Source organism: Aulonocara stuartgranti (genome assembly GCF_965226115.1).
Source record: "Aulonocara stuartgranti genome assembly, chromosome: 23".
Lineage (NCBI taxonomy): Eukaryota > Metazoa > Chordata > Actinopteri > Cichliformes > Cichlidae > Aulonocara > Aulonocara stuartgranti.
In genome coordinates this window covers 23,514,623-23,532,257 of record NC_138958.1, presented here as the reverse complement: position 1 = coordinate 23,532,257, position 17,635 = coordinate 23,514,623, and the positions used below count along the sequence as shown (strand labels likewise).

Here is a 17,635-nt window from a genome sequence, read left to right as displayed (position 1 = left end):
GTGAGTTAGAGCAGGGGAAGGGAAATGACAAATTTCATAAGACGGGGGGAAGTGAGTGAGATGAAAGAGGGAAAGGAAGGAGCGATGAGAGGATGACTGAGTGGATCGAGTGACGGTAACGTGCTGTTTGAAACCTCGTTCGGTCTGTAGAGCACCAAAATCGCGTTTTTGTACAAGCGTTAAGATGAAGTGCGGAAACAAATGGCCACAGCTGTATCACATTGGGGCACATGTGAGATGTTTTAAAAGGTTTGGATCATAAATCTAACATGGAGAGAAACTGAATTTTCTTTCCAAGGTCAAGAAAATGGACCTATTTTTTTTTTAAACTCCAAACATCAATTTTCTTATTTTTCTTTGCAATGTACGTTGCAGTAACCCCGCCATTTAAAGTGCTGCCTTGATGACGTTTTTCAAATCGCTTCAAATGCTGATAGAAGCATTACCTGACAGTTAACTGTGAACTATGCACACATTTAATGCAACTGTTTGGGCATACTTGCTGAATCTGTGCCATGAAGAATGAAAGTAGCTCTCAAGGCAAAAGGGAGTCTGCCAAGTACATTTATGTAGCTAATAAAACAGCTGATGCACACGTGGTTACATTGATATGTACTGTGTCATTTTAGCTGGGAGAACTCATGGGAATACAGTGCTGAGCCCAAGCTGCACTTCCTCACATGGCCACTTTGGGGGCTGGCACCAAAAACGGGAATCAACAACTGTCGAGTCCCATGGTAAAATGCCCAAGTTTACAGCAGAATAAGCATGTTTACTGCCTTCTGCGCATAAAAAGTTCTGAGTTCAATAATCAGATGTCATAATTTATTTCTAACATCCCTGTGCTTTGTTAAGGACCATTTTAGTGCAGTTGTTTTGATGATTAATATGGCTAACTCTGTGGTGATTACACTAACAGACTGTCAAAGACAGGTAATTTCTTTAGTTTTGGTGAGTGATATTCTAGCATGTTCCTTCACCCTGATTAGCAGGTACCTGTCTCTGAAGGTCACCCGTAGAGTCTATGCCTGCATCTTGTTAATAAATCTTCCAAGTTCTACCTGATAACTTAGCTGTCTTTTCTCTTATGCTCACCTCCGACTCCAAACAGCCAAGACAGGCTTTACAAACAGTGGGTATATCACTGCGTCTATACAGTGTGCCTCTGAGGCTTTAAATGAAATATGAAATTTTCTAGCAATGACTGGTTGCTGACTGGATGTATTTACCTCAACAGAAAGGGCAAGCTTTGGTCACATCCATCATATCAGCATGGTATTTGTGCAAAGAGCATTTTTTGCATTTCGGTGTGTGTGCATACATTGCTAGAATAACAAAAAAAAAAACAATTGCCGCTGTGGGTGGAGAGAAATGGAGTGATTTGGAAAGAGAGAGCAGAGATGAGGCACAGGGAGGTGGTGATGGAGCAGTAATAAGAGCAGATGGTGACAGGCTGTAGTTGTCATTGTTTCATTAGGATGAGGCTGGACTGGACTGGAGAGGAGAGGGAGAGGAGAGGTCTATTAAATAAGACACAGACCCGTAGCCGACGAAGCTCTCTTGAGCTCGTTCTCACTCTCGCACACACTCACCACGCCACTTTATTTACCAGCTAATAATGCACCGTGCCTTTGCCAAATGAGCTTCACTGGTGGCGCGGTGGAGAGGATTGGGATGCTTCATTGGACAAATAAGCAGTATGTTCAAGCCTCGAGCTAGAATACATTCACAGAATTATTGTGTATTGAATAAGTAAACAGTGTCTTCAAACATGAACTTGCTCTGCAAACCCTCGGGTACATGCTTTAATGTTCGCATTACCCATTCAAAGAGCTACATTTGTTGTGTTGGCTGTAATTGAAACATATTGAGGTGAAACAACGTTGTCGTGCCACAAGCGTTTGCCCCAGAGCAGTCGCAGTAGGTGGTCTCGGGGCCTGTGTTGCTGCCTGGTCAATTTTCAGGTGAACTTTGTTGGCTTATTTTGATTCTTAGTGACTGATGTCGGACTTACGAAAGCACCAGTGATTTAATAGGGGTTAAAACTGGGTCACTGGAATTTATACCAGACAAACATGTTGTATAACAATAACCTCACAATTACAAATGTAAAAATGTGATAGCCATCTAACTATTAGACTCAAACACATGGACTGAGACATACAAGGTCACAAAAAAGGAATTTTCTTTGCACCTAACATTGTTTTATTAAACAACCAGCATCGTCTGCTCTTCATTCGAATGCGGGTTGTGTGTGTGTTTGTGTGTGTGGTGGTGGTGGTGGTGGTGGTGGTGGGGGGGTTAGCGGCTTTGAATGTTAATAAGTTTGCCTCAGCCAGAAAGTACATTGGGTCAACCCTTGTTTTTTTTAATTTGCTATATTGACTTTGTTATTCAAATCTGGCGAGAGTGCTTAAACAAGAGTGCTATATTGGAGAAAGGCGAGCAGTAACTAATTCCTCCACTGCTGTATGGACTGAAACAGACTTTTTCTTACTCATCTCTCCTGTCACTTGAAAAAGACTCAGTAACTTTCACAGTTATCATTTAAAAAGAAAAAAGTTCTTTACTTTAGGCTAAGTTTGGAAAATATGGAGGACCTAATGTGCCAAAATTGATGAATTAATAAATATGACTTTAAATAAACCAAAGATAATATTATAACTAAATATAGGGATTGATTATGAAATAATTAAATCAATAATGTTTTTCTTTTTTTTACATTTACTTGTAAATTAATTGCCTGTGTTATTTACTTTCCTACTTAACTTCCCTGTTGTTGTTAGCATTGATTATACGGTATGTATTATACTGTCTGTTACTCCAAACGTTTCTGCTCTTCTTTGATATTTTACAGTACAATATTTATTTGGACATTGGTTCCTTTTTCACTCATTTTCAGTCCAGTCCTTGTGCCTGAACGTTTTTGTTTGTTAAACCATTTAGCACTGACATATGAATCAGTCAAGCACAGTAAAGGCTCCTAATTCAAGGGATGAACCAGTGTTTTTGTCTAGACATACAGTTAACTTAACAAAGAATCAATTTTAAATTGTATCTTTAGGCACTTTGTTACTAGCAGGCTGTCACAAAACAAAGTAATTCGCAAAGAGCTATTGCCAAACATTTGGCATTTCTCAGCATGGTGTGGAGTGTGTCCTTAAAAAATTTGAGGAAAAGTGGAGGACAAAAGAAGAAGTGTCAGGCCTAAAAGAATGATCTGAAGCACATCCTTAAGAAACAGGAAATAATCCAGCAAAGACCTGATACAGGAGATAAGAGATGCATCCGGACCTTCAGCTGATCATCTACTGAACACTGAAGTGTCATCAGAAATGGTCTTTGTGGAAGGGTGCTGTCAAAAATGCTTAAGGAAAGGAAACAGGGATAAAAAGCTGAGGGATGAAAATTACACAAAAACTGGACTGAAAATCAGTAACAATAGGTCTAAACGAGTGATGAATCCAGATTGGTGTTGGAGATCTTGCAAAAATTGATGAATTATGAACACAGAAAAGTGCCATCAGATTTTGATCCACAATGCAAAAATATCTGGAACACATCTGATTAACAACAGCTTCATTTTTCAGCATGACAATGCTCCCCAACCAAAATGCCAATGCAGTAAAATCATACCTGCATAGAAAAACACACAGTGGAGCACTATCAGTCATGGATCAGCCTTCCCAGAGTCCGGACCTCAACATTACTGAAGCAGTGTGAGATCATGTTGACAGAGAACAGAACAAAAGGCAGAAACATCCAAAGAAGAGCTTTGAATGTCCTTCAAGAAGCCTGGAGAACTATTCCTGAATACGACTTAAAGAAAGCTGCCTAAGAGAGTTCAGACTGTGCTGAAGAATAAAAGTGACCATAACAATTTAGACACAGTAATATAAAGAAACAACAAAAATGTAGATACATAGATATCTAAATGGACCGATGCCTTCAGTTGAGTATTTGTTTCTTTAATGAGTCCATTTATTTTTTGATTACAGAAGCGCAGTGCATGCCTATAAAAAGTCCACTGAGGAAAGAAATCAAATCACAGAAACAAACAGTCCTGGTCCTCAGAACCCACACCTGATTATTTCTTGATTAGCACAACACACCTGACACCTGATCCAGCTAATCAGCAAAAGAAAGAAAAAACGAGACCTCTGCAGAGCTGGGATTTCTGCCAGGCTATGTTGGGTTTTTTTTATTTCCAGTCTTCAACTGTCCAGCTCTTTTGAGCCTGGTGCCCGCTACTGCCTCCGATTACTCTTGCTGGCTGACAGGAGTGGAACTCAGCTGTGTCTTCTGCCTCGTCTGCCTCAAGCTTTGACATGCTGGGCATTTCTGAGATGCTTTCCTGCTCACCACTGCTGTAAAGAGTGGTTTATCCAAGTTACCGTAACCTCTCTGTCAGCTCAAACCAGCCCAGACATTCTTCTCTGACCTCTCGAAAAAAGAAAACCCCAAAAAACAAGGCGCTTCGGTTTGCAGAAGTGCCTCTCATTGGATGATTTTGGGCTTCGGAGTATTTGGAGTATATCCCAGGTTATTAGCCCTTTCTAAAGAGGTTTATGTAATTTTATGCTATGTATCCTTATGTATGAGAAAACCGAGAGGCTGGATGTAATATAAAACACAAATTTGTACCTTAATCCTTTAATGCCAAGTATATCATATTTAATACATGGGGTTTTTTGAATTTTTGAGACTGCTACATCATCAGTGTAGTAAGCAATAAAACTGAACAAAAATGTCATCTGTAGCAAAAATGAAGCTCCAAATTAAACCTGATTTACGCAATGTGATATTTAATCTCTTTTTTTATTCGCCACAAGGTTTCACGGTTCAAGCCTCAGAGGGTTAACTTTCATACGTTCCACAATGCGTGTCATGTATATTCTCTTTGTTTAACATTTGCTGTGACATATTAGGTGTCATATTTGGTTTGAATTTCTCAGATCTTGGCTTAAATTTAACATAAACTTCAGTTGCATGCATTTCTGATGATTCCCCATGCCTCTGCTCAGTCAGCCTGCCTTGGGGTGAACAACAGGAGCTGTCCATGCTGAAACCCTTCATGTAAGAGAGCGTATGAGCAGCAGGGGAGCTGTCCTCACCCGTGGTGCTGAAACACTCACACCTGTACAAAGGAGCTAGAAGAAGGACCTTGGGGGGAGGGGGAGATGAGGGGGATCGAGGGGCGGGGCATCGGAGGATTCAAAGGCATTAGTCCTACTTCACTGAGCTGGGTTCAAAGGTCAAAACCCTGGGGTCACGCTGTAGCAGTGAGGGGACTGCTGCTGTTTGTGCCGCCTGTCCCCTGTGTGAAAGCAATCTGTTTTCAGGGGCTTCATCAAAAAGGCTCCACAGTATGTGAGGGGGTGAAGAGAGAGGTGAGGGAGAGCGAGACAGAAGGAGGAAAAACCAAAACCAAAACAAAAACAGGAAGTTAAGATGACAGAGGAATAAAGCGTCTGTTCAGGGAAAAAACGAGAAGGTGAGGACACGACGAGAGACAGACGGTGAATAGTAAAACAGAGAAAATACTGAAAGAAAGGGAGAACAGTGAAATGGCAGAGTGAGTGTGAGTGTTTCTTTCCTTTTTTTTTTGCAAGTCAACACAGTGCAACAGCCTTCACACGTGTCCTTGATATGGAAATGCAGAGTCGGGCGCTCAGATCACGTTCTGACAGCATGCACTGGAGGCATCTTTCCCTCCCGTCTGACGCAGGAGGTGAGCACTCTGTTTAAAAAAGCTATGGCAGATAAGGAGAGAGAGGGGGAGTCCCAGAGCCCGGCGCCGTCCCCCAAATCCCTCATCCAGACAAGCTTGATCTCCATTCACAGACACAGAGTCAGCTCCATTATTCGTTTGAATAGAGAATCTGCACTCGGCCGTCCAAAGCCTATCACGTAGTTTCATCAGCCAAAAAAAAAAAAAAAAAAGCGTGATATAAACTGCAAAAGCGCATGGTCTTTTTTTTTTTAAAGGATGCCGGGAGGGCGAGAGCGCGGGAAAGCATTCAGATGGAGAGAGTAGTGCGTGCATGCACAATGAGATGATACATTTAAGGGAAAACGAAAATCAAATGGAGAACCTAATCCCTTCTAGAACCAGCAATAAATAACAGGAATCTGGACTGAAATTTTAATCTTTCTATTATTTTAAATTACAGTAGGGGAATTACATATTCAGGCACCGATCACAACTGTCAGGTAATGGCATCGATCCACTGCTTTTGTCCTTTCGCCGTTCGGCTGATGCTCTCGTACGCGGTAACCGCCAAAAGACTGAGGTTAAACGTCCAGCTCAGGACACTCCACGGCTGCTAATATGTGAGCATGTGGGCGGAACCTGTGACCTGCTCTTAATCTGTGTAGCCCCTGGGCCAGAGGCGTTTAAGATTTTATGTGTAATTACTTTTACACGTCCCCTCAGGGAATGAAGGGGAGGGGGAAAAAGGTTATGCTGGCCTTATTTCAGGCTTTCCTGCTGCAGCACTGAATGAACATTGAACAGAGAAATGCAAAAAAAACAAAGAAAAAAGGGTCAAGCGGATCCCCATCCCCCAACCTGAATCCTTCTCAGCCACCCCCTCCTGCTCCGTGACACTACATTAGCGAATCTGCACGGAGTGAAGACTTCCCTCCGGGTCAAGCGGCTGTCTGAGCAGGGCCTGCTTGATTAAGATGGATGTGCATGGCTGGGATGAGGCAGAAACTGCCCATGGCTGCACTCCTCTAATTCCATCTCCTGCCTGGCAGCTGTCTATAACACTGCTGCCTCTACCTGTAAATTATCCTAATCCAGAATGACAAGCAGCCTACCCCACCTACGGGCACGGCCAACTCGGCGGACCTGCAGTGATGATATGACTGCTGGAGGAAACAGTGTGAGAGAGTCCTGTAGCACCATAAAAGGCATGGACCAAAGCATGGATGCTTATATAAACCCTGCACCCTTCCCGATCTTTGACTTTCACCTTTGATAATGAAGTCCGCTCCGCTCTCTAACGCTTCCCAGAAATGAACCTTCTTCAAGGCAAGATCGATGGGCAGCGGTGACCATGCATAATTTTCCAACCTTCCTTTGCGCTGGCTGCTTTGGCTAAGTACCTTAGCCAAGGTTTAATATTTCAAGGTTTCCTTAAAGGTTTAGTGCAATGAAACCTTTTAAGGAAACTTAATTCAGCTGAAAGCATTCAGAAAACACAGGTGAGGAGAAACCTCCCAATATGTTTGCTCTACCCTCTACTCTCTCACCTCTGTCTCCAGGAAACGCCGCAAGGCCCTCTTCTTTTTGATGCTTTTGCGGCGAACATAAACGGCCACGCTGAGCGCCAGAATGACGATGATGAATAGGCCGCCGATGACTCCAGCTGCTATCAGGGGTGTCCTGTAGAGACAGGGGAAGAGAGAAAAAAAACATGAACACTGCTGAAACATTAAGAAACTAACGAGCACACTGCAATAAAGTGCAAACCTCAGCCAGTGCTGACAAATTATCCAATCTGCTCCAACACCCTTTAGATTTAACCCCTGAAGGTCAAATTGAGTCTTCTGCCGGAAAAATGCGATGCTCGCTTCAAGATCGCCATAAAAGTTTATTAGTGGAGCGGCCCATTTCTGTTGGGCTAAGAGATCGTTTGATGTCAGTGGAGCCATGTGGAAAACAAACAATGTTCTGCTAAGAGCCTTTTTCAGCATCTGCTAGCAGCAATTAAATAGCTTGTTTGTGCCGTGTTTCGCACAGTTAAACTGTCGATTTTTAATCGGTCAAAATGCTTCTAATGTAAGGCTGACACACACTCATCACCGGGCATCTAATACTGAAGCCGCTGATGTTTCATAGACAAAGTGTCCCTTTAACTGCACACAGCAACACTGGATGATAACATATAGGGCTGAACGATATATCGCATTTGCGATAATATCGCGACATGATCAAGTGCAATTTTCTAACCGCAAAGGCTGCGATTATACTGCGATTATATTATACAATTCATGGGCTGCATCCTCCTGAGGCCGCATTTGTAGACCGATTACGTCACAGCAACGCGCCGAAGGCTGTCCAAATTACTACCATATCCCAGAATTCATAGCGCGGCCCAGCCAAACTCCAGTTTCCAGCAATGGCGGCCGCTACTAAGTTTTAAAATTACTCATACTAATCTTTCTGGGTCACAAAATAAACTTTTAACATATTTTCAGGCGAGAAAGTAGTTGTGTAAACATCAAATATCTGCTCGGTTTATCAAGATATCCCATATTTGCAAAAGTGCTTCGACGTTTTCAGAGGCGTCTGCTACCCACCAGCTCGACAGCTAGCCGGGAGCTCGAGGGTTACTGATGCGGCCGAGAACGGCACAACTCCCGGCACATCATTTTCAGATCACCGCGGAGTTTCGCTGCTCGGGTTAAACGTAATATATAAGTCACTTAGACAACCTAAAAATGTTATTGTTGGGCTTTTTTCAGTGTTTTGTTTGTTCGTGAGTAAATCGGTTTGGCTGAGATTAAAGTTATTAGATTAGATAAAATAAAACTTTATTAATCCCCCGGGTGGGTTCCTCCTTGGTTTTCACACAGCTGACTAAACGTCAAACAGAAAACTTATTAAACAGAAGTATGAGACAGTCGAGAATTTACACCAGTGTCTGGTTATATTTTAGATAGCAAGAAGCAGACGGCCGAGTTTATTAAACTCCACCGAGACAGCGGTGACGCTAATCAGAAGGCTAGACCGTCCAATTTCACGCCTTTAAATTTTAAAGGCGTGTTTGTGTGTGTGTTTATACAATTGCTATTATGTTTGCACTTTATGTGTAATGTTACTGACTGCAGAGATCAGTAAGATGTGTGTATTTTTTATTTATTAGTTTTATTTATTTAATATTATTTTTTAATTGAATGACTGTCTAGTAGTTCACAGATGTCGAAAAACTGAGTGTGGTAAAGCCACTGATTTTTTTTATGTATATTTCTGCAATCTGCACATTGTACTGACTTTCATTTTAATGTTTACACCAGGGTTCCTTGTCAGCACTTTATGCTCAGATGTTTGTAAGCTAAAAATAAACTATTGTGTATGTTCAAATATACTGTTGTGATTGAAGAAGTTAAATAAAAATGTCAGTCATCAATTCATGCATCACCTCATGTCATCATAACAGAGGTCTGTCTTCCAGGAAAGAACAGTTTAAAATTAATGTAATATAGTATTGGCCATACTATATGATGTATTGCTTGTCTTTGTTTAATAATACAGAAGACAAATACCTTAAAAAATAATCGCATATCGCATCGCAATCGCAATATTGGGGCAAAAAATCGCAATTAGATTATTTTCCATAATCGTTCAGCCCTAATAACATAGTAGTCTTGTTTTAAATATTGAATTTTACTGATGCTCCAGTTTTCAACAACAGTCATCTTAAGCTGTTTTGTATTCTAAGGTAAAGGAAATGTGCCTGAGGTGCTTGGTGAAGACACCTATGACAGAACAAGGCAAATGTGACGGGATGCCATGATCGGTCTGGGTGAGGGGAAACAGAAGTCCAAAACAGTAGGACAGAAAATCGCACATTTATCAGACAGAAGCTGTGCATTGTTTTCTTCACTTTTTCTCCCTGCTAGGTTAGATTTACGTACCAAAAACTATTCAGTAAAGTCTAAATTATTAGATGTAGGGGGGAAAAAAAGCTAAGATGAGGTTTAGATACCAAAAACTACTTGGCCGGCTTTACACTCCTATGTGTCTACGTCTAATGCGTCTAAAACTACTTTGTTCGGTTTATGCACCAAAATCTACTTGTCTAGGATTGGGCATTAAAAACTACTTCTCAGGCTTAATGCTTCTACAACTACTTAGTTGGGTTTATGCACCCAGAACTACTTGATTAGGTCTTTGGACTGAAAACTACTTGTTTTGGTTTACCCACTAAAGATTTGTCTGGCTTTGTGTTCTTTAAACTACTTTGTTGTTTTTACACACCAAAATCTACCTAGCTAGGTTTAGACACCAAAAACTACTTGGCGGACTTTACACTGCTAAAACTACTTAGTTGAGTTTATGCACCAAGAACTGCTTGATTAGGTTTTGATACCAAAATCTACTTGGCTAGGTTTAGGGATCAAAAACTACTTGTCATGCTTTGAGCTTCTAAAAGTACTTTGTAGGGTTTATGCACCAAGAACTACTTGATTAGGTTATTGGACCAAAAGCTGTTGGTTTGATTTGCACACTAAAATTTATTTGGTTTATGCACCAAACCTATTAAGATAATTGGGTTGGGTTTAGGTGAAAAACAATAACATACATAACAATAACACTGCTGATTTAAATGACATCAATGGGTCCATATGAGATGATTTGCGAGACCAGGGCTGTCTTCGCACAGATGCCAAAGGACACTTTGCACCTATCTCTGAGACACCAGCAGCTTCGACAGTGAGACAGTATTTGACGCCCCTGGAATGAAAACCGGGTTGGTTTAACTCTTCTTGCAAGTATTTTCCTTTTTTCTGCCCTTGCTGCATGGCTCATGACTTCTTAGATCACCTCCCCGACTCATGCCTTACTCTTCAAACAGTCCAATCTCCCACCAGCAACCACCCACAATCCTTAATGTGACTGTGGCCAGTCTTTCTCAAGTTGCTCACACCTTCCCTCATGTTGTTGCAGCGACATGCAATAATAAACAACCTCGGACACACACAGCTATTTTTACTACCTTCCCTAACCCATTTCACCAAACAGTCCCACCCTATAGAGCACAGAGCAATTTCTAATTGAAGGGTACTTCCATTTTCACAGGTCAGAAGATAAAAGCCTTTGAGGCTATGTGATCCTTTTACTTGCTTTATTAAAGGAGCCACCGCGCTGGATTTCCTTATAGTTAATCCAAGCCCAGCAACTCATACGAATTAGTTTTCACTGACTTTCAAATTTCGAACAAATGAGAAATTAACAGTACCTACCCTTCGCAAATTGCTTCTCCATCTTCTGAGGTGAATCTTGCTTAAGGCAAGCCTAAAGGTTGGAAGTTAAAAGCTATTTCTCTTCACTAATGATGGCACTAATGCATTTGCCATTTACATACCCCTTTCACTTGTGTCTAGTGTTACGCTACTACTCAATTCTTTTCTTAATAACACTCTTTTCTTTTGTTACCCTCATTCTTCTTCTCTTTCTTTCCAGTCTGTATTCCATTTTCCCCTTCTTGCCGATGGCAGAATCAACACAACCGCATAGCATAAAATAACACCTGCTCCCACCTGATACCTGAAGTTGAAAACTCTATTAGTTGTGGAAGCCATTAGCGGCTAATGGAAGACTTGTGTACCACGGTGCTCTGGTAGAGGAAGGTGCCGCAGCATTTGCCATATCGATTGTGATGGACTTAAAGAAGGGGGAGCTTGAAATTTACAAAGAGGCTGTGGGCTTCGACATAATGAGATATACGGCCATGTGGTGAATAGTAATGCGGCAGTTTGAAATGATTAGGTCGAGAGGGGAAGACAGACAAGGAGAAACAACAAATAAAGGAAGTGTAAGGGGTGGGGGGAGCTGTAGATAGGAGGTGAGAAATAAGGAGAAGGCAGGAGGGGGGAGAAAAAAGAACAAACAAAAGAAGATGAGAAACTGGCAGTGACACAAATTACAGAGTGAGACAGCGCTAAACAAGGGAAAGGACTACTTTAATTAGGAGGATAGGTTTTATAGCAAGACAAGTGACACAGGGTCATCAGATGAGACAGGGGAATAACGCCGCTGTAAGAGCAGAAGAAGAACCCGGAGACTCAGCAAAAGACTCCCAGAGGAAAGTAAAAAGGTCTAATTTTCTGGGTTTAAGAGGACCTCGTGGCTTCTGTTTTTATTGGTATACTGGTTTGGTTAAATTCTAATGACTCCGTCTCTCTTTAGAATTTGCTCTAATTGTCTTTTATGGGTGTTTTAATAGAACTGTTGTCGTCCTCGGGCTGTTTAGGTTCACCACATGTTCTTAACCCTACTTGCATGCTGTTGTTTTGCCCTTTTGTTAATAATAGTAATACGGTTCTCTGTGCCGTAGCTGGTAACGCAGCTGCTTTTATGTATTTTGGGGATTTCTTGCTGCCACCTGCTCTTTCAGCCTTTTGAACATTTAGTCTTGTATCTTAATAATAATAATAAAATTCTGTATTTTAAAAGTGTGATCTTTTTAATTTGTTTTTGTACTTTACTAAGCCAAGATATAATAGCAGCCAAGTCCCATTTCAATATCAGATCCTGGTTTTATAAAAAAGTTCAACAGTTTGGCAAATGCACCTATGTGTTTCCTTTTAGCACAAAAATCTGGGAGAGGATTAGCCAACAAAAGTAACACACAACATTGGGCATAACCAGCTATGAGTTAATTGATGTCTGGACCTCTGTAGGATGGTAAAAATTGGCACCTTCAACTTGTACTTTATTTGCATAGCACATTTAAAACAACTAAACCGAAAGCACTAAATTCTCTAAAAGCCAGGGAAAACAGGCGAGCTTTGGGTAACAACATGAAGGCCCCTAAATTATTATCAGATCTGGTGTTCAGGGGTAGCGGGTCCACAGTGTAGGGCCTACAAGTATTATAAGAACAGTAGAGGACCTTAGTGCCGTAGCAGGAGTCTGGATACTTAAAAGCTCAGATAAATAAGGGGAGGGGGGCCCATTCAAAGACTTAAAAACAAGCAACGGAATTTTAAAATCCATTCTTAAATAGACAGGAAGTCAGTGAAAAAAAGAGTAAAACTGGGGTAATGTGACGCTCTAGATCAGCGGTCCCCAACCGTTTTTGCGCCACGGACCGGTTTATGCCCGACAATATTTTCACGGACCGGCCTTTAAGGTGTCGCGGATAATTACAACAAAATAAAACTAGTACTGGTACCAAAAAAAAGAAGATTTATTCATAACACACGTGAAAAGACCCAGGAAAACCGAGTTAACGATAAAAACAATAACAAAATAACGCTGAAAACCGATAAAAACCCCGAAAAGCATACATTTCACACTTGAGCCTCTACTCTCGCGGCCCGGTACCAAACGACTCATGGACCGGTACCGGTCCAAGGCCCGGGGGTTGGTGATCGCTGCTCTAGATGGCTTTTACTTTGAAAAGACTCTGAAAAGGCCCTACTGTGCCTCTGACTGGGTTGCGTTTAGAGGTGTTAGGTCGAAGTGTGACTCATGACGAATGGTTTCTGCTGTTGTGTAGTAACTTTTTTTCCCAAATGCTTTTTTTTAACATTTCAAATGAAGGGATGATTCCATATTTCCACATACCAGAAAAGGAAAGCTGTTTTTTTTTTTAAGTTTTCAAAATTTGACTGTGTTGTAATGCTTTGATCTAGTTTATTTAGAAGTTTAGGCTACTGGTCAGTGGGGCAAACGTTTTACCCCTAAAATGTGATAGATTAAGTGAAAAAAAGCCTCACTATTTTCTAAACCCTGATTATGACCCTGCACGTAATGAAATCACTACTTGGTGCACTATATTTACCATCTGCCATTCTAATTCTGAGTGTTTAAATGATTCACCGTGCTGTGGATCAAAAAAGAGGTAGCGTCTTTTACCCAATTTAACCTGAATGTTCTTAGATATGAAAAAACACTAACGTAGCAGATCAGTGATTGTAATTACAGAACTAGCTATTATGTCAGGAGTCTCTGGTGGTGGTCTGTCAACATAATAATCAAAATGGAGCTAAAACGTGCTGACAAGTTCATTTTTTCTTTACTCTTTCCCACAGCTTTCCATCTTCATACTTTACACAGCTACTTTACAGAAGTGGCTTCCCATCATCAGTTAGTTATTAAAGTGTTATCAGTTTTGCATCTTTTAATTATCAATGAAAAGATTCATTTAAAAGATTCACAATTCCTTTATACCCTCTCCAATGTGTTAAAAGGCCTAAAACTGATGTGTCACTATGACAAGTCCAAGTAAACAGATATATAAAAATAAATAAATAAATTAAGCCATTAAATGCACCATGACATTATTAAATAAACGTATAAACAAATTATTTGATAAAGTATTAGAAGAATACTCAATTCTGTTTTCATTTGCTTATGTGTATTATTTCCCCGTTATTAATTAGAATTTTTTTTGTGCATTTCTGCTTCATTACCAAACGAGGAGGGGGCTTTCAGCCTGATTAGAAATTAGCAATCATCTCACCGCAGGATGCCGTCTCTCTAAAGGATAAAAAACTGATACCACAGAACACTTCCAATGACAGACGGTCTTATTTAGAATGCTCAAAAGAATGTAAAAAGAAGAAAATAAAAATAAAAACGTGACCAAAAACGTATAAATATACTTAATATAAAGACTGGTGCTTTTAATGGCAGTTTCTTAATGTATATTTTTCTTTTGGCCACCCAAGTACTGCTTTTGCCATCACTGAAAAATAAATATAATAACGAAATTAAAATTAAAAAGTTAACTAAAAATGTAAAATTAAATTTTAAATAAGAAGGACAATATAAATATAAAATATAAATATAAAAATGTTGCTAATATCAGTTTTTCAAGCAAAAATTTACAACATACAAAGGACCAAAATCATCATTTATAATCAAATAAAAGAAACATTTTGTAAATATCTTTTGGCACTTTTGGTCCTCCATACCTTCTATCCCACATCTGTTAAGGTTTTCAGAGGATTTTTGTTTTCTTTTTTTTCCCCTTGCTGGTTCCATCTACACATATCAGACACAGTCAAAGTAACATAATTGGACCAGACGAAGGCTTAGCACAAGCTTAGACAACAACATAAGATTCCCATGTTACCTGTCAGATGGACTACACTGTTGTTAATGAGCATCATAAGGTACGGGATTTAACAGAAACTTTAATGAGTTTTAGCAGGATCTGATGGTGGTCTCCCAGTCCCACATCACAAATGTATCCTGAGATGCCTTACCTGTCCATCATCCCAACACAATCTTGGAGTCTTGGCCCGACGCACCTGCAGGGCAGAGAAACCAGAGAGATCATCCATTAAATCGGGGACAGGTTATGAGTAAACCTCATGTTGCTTTTCTTCCACGTCAATCAGCTGTCACTGGGCAGGGACCTGTGAAATATTGAATCCCGAGCATGGCTGACCGCTTGTCAATATGACACGAAGAGGTGTGTGAGCTGGAAGGCTTGTTTGTTCTCATTTGGTTCACGTGCTATTTCAATGGATTTCTGGGCTGAGACAAAAAACCCAACAAACATCCCAACATACATCATTTAGTTCAAACCAAAGTGCTGTTTCAAACCTATGGGGAAATCAATGGGAAAGAGACAAATATCAATCTAAAAAGAAAACTTTCAATAGTTATAAAAGATTAATAACGGCAATTTAAAAAAGAGCACAATAAGGCCATTTCTGACTCCACTGAGCATTTCCTCATTTTAGCGACATAAAACAGTAATGAGGTTGAGAAATGTTGGGTGTGAACTTGTGATCTAAAGTTTTAGAGAATGGAGGTCAAGATTCACATATTCTGGTATGACAGGATTTACTGTCGGGCCTTCTAGTGGTATTAACAGCCACCCTCATTCCTCACACAGCTTTATAAAGTGGCATTTACCTTAAATATGGAAGCTGCAGGGATATTTCTTAAAAGAATCTAAAGCCTTTTATGGCATACAGTTTTATTGCAGTGGTGTTATACTGTTTGCATGTCTGCTTGATAAACGGCTGAGCATAATGACAGCTTGTCAGTGAGGAAAAAGGAGCCGCCCAAGTGATGAATACACAGATAATAATCACCTAAATATGCAAATCTCCTCAGCTCTTTGGGGTTTTTCCGCTCTCTGTATTTACAAAAATTTACATTTACAAAAGCAGCTTTCAAAACCCACCGCACGCTACCTGCCCAGAGACACGTGGCAGATGGACAAGACTTCCTACTCCCTAAAAAACAAAGTAAAGCATTAGAATTGATCAAATTGATAGATAGCAGCATGTGTTTCCTTCAAGGATTGGTGGAGAGAGAAAAACAGAGGTAAAAGAGCAATGTGACTGTATACGTATGTGCGACAAGCTTTTTGGAGTTAACCATTTTATTGGGTAAGCTATCTGTATTTTGGGCGAGGCCTGTATGGGTCAACCCATGGTGGAGCCTTTCGAACGCATTGACCTCATTATACATTTCCTTGAAGATTCTTCCTGCCTTAGGAAAACCTGATGCCTACACTACAACGTAGAGTATTTGAGGGCTTAGTTCAGGGTTAATGCTGCGTTTTTATTGTTACAAAAATGTACTTTTCACAAGGGTGATGGTAACTTCTGCTGCAGACCTAACATTCATGTACAATATCACTACCTACTGATCAGCTAAGTTCCTAGATGATCTTGTGGACTACAGTGGATAGATACTCGGGGTATCTATGGTTTTAAGATAGTCTAAAGCAGGGGTGTCCAACTCCAGGCCTCAAGGGCCAGTGTCCTGTAGGTTTTAGATGTTGCCTTGATCCAACACAGCTGATTCAAATGGCTTGAAGTTCTCCAGATGCCTGGTAATGAACTAATCATTTGATTCAGGTGTGTTGACCCAGGGTGAGATCTAAAACCTGCCGGACACCGGCCCTTGAGGCCTGGAGTTGGACACCCTGGTCCACAGCTTCGCTATGACAACCATCAGTAAGTACTGCATATCTCATCTAGCTGTGAGCAATGTTATCAAAGTCTCAGTGTAGCCTCAATGTAACATGGCAGCTACATCTTATACCTTAAACGTTCTGAGCTTGTATACAATTTGCAGGTAAGCCTACTTTACTGCTTTTAATTATGCTTTATTCTTTCTTTGCACATCTTGTTTTTCAGTCCATTTAACATCAGTGAGGTTTGTGCTGAAAGAATTTAGTCTCTCCAATGTCTACAATACATGTTTCCATCACATTTATTAAATTATCAATCATTTCATTGTTAATTGGCCCTGCCGTGAAATGTTTGATGACTGAAAAGAAGAATGCTGTAGTGTTTCTTGTGAGATATCACTCTTTATCTTTCGAAGAATCACATTTATCTTTTTCTCCAAGAACAAGAAATACAAGTTTATCTTTGTTTCTTCCTATCGGAACAATCAAAGCAGGATGGTGGTGAAAGCACAGCGATCAGTAAGAAGTGTTGTTAACACTAGGTAAGCTGGAAGTGATTAGAGTAGACTCTTAGCTGCTCATTAATTCCAGATCCTTGAGTGGAGGACTTTTGAACAACAAGAAAGACACAGGAGAACAGGTTTTGAATGCTTCGGTGTGTGTGCACGCGAAGGCTGTGTGAGCACACACGACACAACAAATTGCTTAGCAAATTAGGAGAGCAGGCTAACTTTGGAATTAAATCGGTGACAACTGTGGCTCCTCAAAAGTCACTTGGTTGTCAATTAAATGGTGTACCAAATAGCTAATTAGCAAGTAATCAGTGTCTGTATCCAGTGTTGTGTTGTGTGTGTGTGTGTGTGTGTGTGTGTGTGTGTGTGTGTGTGTGTTTTCAATCAGTTTTCTTTCTGCATTAGCAGAGAACAAAGGACTTTTCTGACAACAGACACAACAAGCCAGGGATTATTTTTTGTCAGGAAAGTCGTCTAATGAGTGACCTGCCATGTGAACGT

At 40.5% G+C, this 17,635-nt stretch overlaps 1 protein-coding gene across 3 annotated transcripts in view; it reads right to left on the bottom strand.

Annotated features, from left to right (window-relative positions):
• LOC309700966 (receptor tyrosine-protein kinase erbB-4-like) overlaps nucleotides 1-17,635 on the bottom strand; it is a 371,528-nt gene that overhangs the window by 71,249 nt on the left and 282,644 nt on the right. For all 3 annotated transcript variants that reach the window (XM_082524896.1, XM_082524894.1, XM_082524895.1), the window contains exons 16-17: nucleotides 14,953-14,997; nucleotides 7,261-7,393 (exon numbers count right to left, since the gene is read on the bottom strand). In XM_082524896.1, the coding sequence (XP_082381022.1) occupies nucleotides 7,261-7,393; nucleotides 14,953-14,997 (178 nt within the window). The remainder of the gene's footprint in view (nucleotides 1-7,260; nucleotides 7,394-14,952; nucleotides 14,998-17,635) is intronic.